The 5,344-nt window shown below is 35.3% G+C and overlaps 1 protein-coding gene across 1 annotated transcript in view; it reads left to right on the plus strand.

Annotated features, from left to right (window-relative positions):
- Positions 1-5,344, plus strand: part of LOC102494534 (putative ubiquitin carboxyl-terminal hydrolase FAF-X) — a 171,076-nt gene that overhangs the window by 48,739 nt on the left and 116,993 nt on the right. The window contains exons 8-11 of the mRNA XM_027769644.1: positions 78-333; positions 681-819; positions 2,629-2,781; positions 4,568-4,672. Of these exons, the coding sequence (XP_027625445.1) occupies positions 78-333; positions 681-819; positions 2,629-2,781; positions 4,568-4,672 (653 nt within the window). The remainder of the gene's footprint in view (positions 1-77; positions 334-680; positions 820-2,628; positions 2,782-4,567; positions 4,673-5,344) is intronic.

Genomic DNA, 5,344 nt, shown 5'->3' on the forward strand with positions numbered 1-5,344 from the left:
AATTGAGACTGGCTTGAGAGTTTAATTCTGATTTTTAAAAATGTTAAGTAGTACAGAAATCTTTTGCCTTTCTTATTTCAGACCTTTTGGACAATGCTATGAGTTTCTCAGTCTAAATACAGTGAGAAAATACTTCCTTCCAGTTATAGAAATAGTTCCACAGTTGTTAGAAAATTTAACTGATGAAGAACTAAAAAAGGAAGCAAAAAATGAGACCAGAAATGATGCCCTATCCATGATTATCAAGTCTTTGAAGAATTTAGCTTCTAGAGTTCCAGGACAGGAAGAAACTATAAAATGTTTAGAAATTTTTAAGTTGAAGATGATACTCAGGTAATGTATTACCCAACCTTAAATTATTGTTTTTGTGTGGGACTAGCAGTTAGTGTAATGGCTATGTCGCTGGACTCCCATGTAGCCGACCGCAGTTTGTGTCCCAAACCTGGTGATTTAAACTCACGCCAGGGACATCTATGTGTGTGCCCAAGATCCCAAAATGAGAATGGAGGAGAAGGAATTGCGGCGTTGCCATCCCGCCTGGGGAGTGATTTCTGGCTTTCTCTCTCTCTCTCTGTGTGTGTGTGGTGAGTGCATATGCTCTATAGCAAAAACCTCTCAAAAATATTAATATTGTTTCTGTGAATGTTTATTATGTTATTTACTCTAAATTTTTCTTTTAGATTGTTGCAGATATCTTCTTTTAATGGAAAGATGAATGCACTCAATGAAATTAATAAGGTGATATCTAGTGTATCATACTATACGCATCGGCATGGTAATCCTGAAGAGGAAGAATGGCTGACAGCTGAGCGAATGGCAGTAAGACCTTTTAACTGTTTTTTTTTTTTTTCTGAATTATCTGCAACAAAAAGCTGAATTAGTTCCAATTACTGTTAGAAGCAACAAGACTAAAAAATGATTCTGAAATTGAGATTGATAAGTCTCTTCAGTGTAGATTAGTTTAGTAGATTATATTAGAAGATTAGTTATTTGGAAGTATAGGCGTTATTGTCATATTTTTTGTAAATTTGTTGAACATAAGTGTTCATAAAGCAATTTTAATTTGCTGATTTAGTTGAAATGATACAGATGGAGGTGTGGATATGTATGGGATCTATACTTGTAAGTGAACTGGAATGATTAAATCCTGTTGCAATGTAGTGTTCTCAAATTGGGATTAAAATTGATAGGATAAAATCTCCATGCCTTAATGTTTCATCATTATCTTAAGAATAATTAATTTTATCTTTGGGGCCAGCAGGTGGCCTGATTGTTAAGATGCTGGACTTCCGTGTGGCCAACCATGGTTCAAGCCCTGGGCCTGATGGCTTTCTCTCTCTCGCTCTTTCTCATTCTCCCTGTCTGTCTCTGTTGAGTGCATGTCCTTTATAGCAACTAAAATAAGTAAATAAAATGAAATAAATATTTAAGAAAATAATTTTTTGTTTTCAGTAACTTCATTTTAAAATCACTTATATCTGTCATATTAATCTTTAAATCATTTACCATATTTATTTTTATATATTTTACTTTTGAAATGAGAAGCCAGTAGGCTACAGAAGTATTAAAACATATCTTTTTGATTATTTAGTGTGCTCATACTCTGAAATACATTTGTGAATAACATCCACCTTTAAGTATTACAGTTTTTGGTTTAATATTATAAATGTATAGAATGTGATAAAAGATGTTCTGGGAATATTCTGGTAATGTTTAGAAGTAGTATCTACCAATAACTTAGTTTCACCCCGTCTATGACAGTGTTGGAGGTTAGGTTTTATATAGCCAGTTTGCTTTACTTTGTGGAATGTCAAACATACATTACTTACAGTGTTGGTTCTTAGGTTGCTACCAATACTTGATAGATACAGAGAATGGGAGTTGGAGAATATTTTGAAGGAATTTGGTTTTGCTGTGGCATTTTTTATTGTCTTTTATTAAAAAAATCTAAGACAATGGAGATAGAGAGTTAATTATTTGAACACATAGTTGAAATACTAATACAGCATGTGTGTGGGACTGTATTTGTATGTGCAGAATCAGATTACATAAGATTATTTATTTTAATGTTTCCCAGTTTCATAATAAAACAGCAAATGTGTATAGACTAGCAGATAATGCTGTGGCTACATTGCTGGACTCCTTAGTCGACCTTGATTTGAGTTTCTGGGTTTGGAGGCTTAAACTTACGCAGGATTTGGGTGCATGTATGTTGAAGATCCTGAAAGGAGAATGGAGGAGAAGGAATTTCGACGTGGCCATCCCCCTGGGGGGTGATTTCTCGCTTTCTATCTCTCTGTTCGTGTCTGTCTTTTCTGGCGATTTCATGTTCCCTTTAGCAAAAACCTCTTAAAAAAATAGAAAAATCGAACAAATTTATTGTGTTAATAGAGTTATGATATGTCATAATGTACCTGTGGGAGCATTTTGTTTACAAAGTCTATTCCTATGAAGTTTTAGTCATATTTCAGTTTTGCATTAAAATGATACGAGGATGTTAATGTGTTATAGTTTGAGAGCACATAACTTGGCTTTTTGAATTCTAATTTATTATATTAAGCAGTCAGAGTAATGTTTTTCTGTTCTTATTAGTTTCTTCACTGCAACAAATTTTTGTATTGTATTTAGGAGTGGATACAACAGAACAGTATCTTATCCATTGTCTTGAGAGATAGTCTTCATCAACCACAGTATGTAGAAAAATTAGAGAAGATTCTTCGTTTTTTGATTAAAGAAAAAGCACTTACATTACAGGACCTTAATAACATCTGGGCTGCACAGGTAAGGGTTGTATCTATTTAAGTTTTTTTAGGTACGTGCCATAATACCTAACTTGTGACAGTCTTTGTTTAAAGGCATATGAGTTTGTATTGCTTGATTTTTTTTTTTTTCAAAGAGTTCTGCATTAGATAGCATGTGGTCTCCAGAAAGATTAGATAGATACAGTAAACGGGAAAGTGAGAAATCAGACCACCCAGGAAGGATAACCATGTCACAAATCCATTCTCCTCCTGGAATTTTGGCCATGTAGGCATTAGAAGCCTAGTGTGATTTTCTAACCACAGAGTACAGGACTTGAACTATGCTTGGCCATGTGGCAGTCCATTGCCATAATCACCGTGCTACCTGCTGGCACCTTGCTTGATCTTTTAAAAATGAACTTGTGTATTTACAGATATCCTGGAAGAATATCTAATAATTAAAATAAATTTTAGTTTGTGTCCTAAAGCGTGTCAGGTCATAGATGGTTTTAAACAAGAGATGTAAGTTAATTATCATTAAAGAAATGATGATTTAAAGAATATAAAGAAGCTATCATTGACATGAAATAGATTTTGGCGGCCAGCAGATGATATAGTGGTTATATCACTGGACTCCCACATGTCCAGTAACAGTTCGAGTCCCTACCCAGTGGCTGGAATTCATGCTGGACACATTTACATGTGTACCTTGGATCCCAGGACTCCTCCTGGATGGAGAAGGGATTGTAGCATGGCCATCCCTTCCAGGGGGTGGTTTCTCACTTTCTCTTTCACTCTCTTTTTCTGAAGTTATATACTGTATTAATGATACAATCTATAATTGTTATAGAATATAAGTAGTAACATTTTTAGAAATACTAGTGCATATTTTAAAAAAGTATTTCTGCAGGTTTTTACTCATAGATTTCTTGGGAAGTATTATTAACTACTAGATTACAAAACTTTTAAGACGATCAGCAAATATTTAATCTTTTCTTCAAATAAACACTTCAGTGTCTAATTTTGAGAAAACTATTTTTAGTTATTTTCCTATTTTATTGTTCAATTATTTCATAATTTTTATATTAAGTCTTAAAAAAAGTAATGTTTTTTTTTTTTTCCGGGTTTTTTTTTTTTTTTTTTTTTTTCCTGGAAGTGGATTTTATCTTTGGGCATGGACACTAGCCAGAGAAAGAAAGAGAGAGAAACATAGTGAGAAAGAAAGTGAGGAATCACCTCCCAAGGGGGATGACCACACCACAGTCTTTTCTTCTCCTCTTAGGATCTTGGGCACACATATACACGTGCCTCATGTCAGTTTTCTTTCTTTTTCTTTCTTTTTTTTTGTTTCAAGAGAGATTTTTGTGATAGGACACAAGCACTTGCCAGACAGAGAGACTGAAATGAGTAATCAGTCCCCCAAAGGAGTGGCCCTGTTACAGTCCCTTCTTTTCCATTTTTCCTTTTGGGATCTTGGGCATGCACACAGATATATCCAGTGTGGGTTTTAAGTTGTCATGCTGTGGACAGTTACATGGAAGTGAGATGTAATACTTATGCTGTCTGCTAGTCCCAATCCACCAGGTCAAGACCTTGAACTAAGATCAGCCATGTAAGTGCAGTGATGTAACCCCTACACCATCTGCTTGCCCTGAGTAGCCAAGTTATAAAGCATTTTAAAATGTTAACAATTTTTTTCAAAACCTCAGAGGGAATATTTATTGAGTAATGGAGGCAGAGCTGCTTGGGTCTAAGCTGACATTTACATTCAAGTATTTTACAGTTTTTTACTTCTGTTTATTTTATTTATCTTATTTGTTTATTAGGCTGGAAAACATGAAGCCATTGTGAAAAATGTACATGATCTACTAGCAAAATTGGCTTGGGATTTTTCTCCTGAACAACTTGATCATCTTTTTGACTGTTTTAAGGTAAACAGCAAAATTTAAAACCATTTTTTATTGTAAGTAGAATTATTTATATCTGTTTCTTTTTGAGAAACAGATTTTTGATATAGGGCATTTGTGCTTGCTCTAGAGACCAAGCAAGACAGAGAGACAGAAAGCCAGAAATCACCCTCTGGGGGATGGCCTTCTCTTCTATTCTTCTCTTGGGATTTTGGGCATATATGCACATGTGCCAGGCATGAGTTTTAAGCTCTTGGGTCTTAGACTTGAAGCACAGTTAACCATGTGGGAGTCCATTGATGTAATGATTAATCTGACTGCTGCTCCAACTGCTGGTCCCTCTTTTGCTTTTCACACCATTACTTAAAATGTTTCATCAAAGACTTTTTTTTTTTTTTTTTTTGAGAAGTTTTTGCTGTAGGATATGTATGTTTGCCAGAAAGAGACAGAGACACAGAAAGTGAGAAATCACCCCCTCCCCCCAGGGGGTATGGCCATGCCTCAATCCCTTCTCCTCCGTTCTCCTCTCGGGATCTTGGGCGCGCATGCGCCTGGCGTGAATTTAAGCTGCTCTTTTCGGAACTCGTTCCTCAGTCGACTACATGGGAATCCAGCAACATAGCCATTATGCTAACTGCTGGTCCCCATCAAAGACTTTCTAATGAAACATTAGTAATTATTGACTCTCTTTTTTTT

Source organism: Tupaia chinensis, unplaced genomic scaffold (genome assembly GCF_000334495.1).
Source record: "Tupaia chinensis unplaced genomic scaffold, TupChi_1.0 Scaffold150112_1, whole genome shotgun sequence".
Classification (NCBI taxonomy): Eukaryota; Metazoa; Chordata; class Mammalia; order Scandentia; family Tupaiidae; genus Tupaia; species Tupaia belangeri.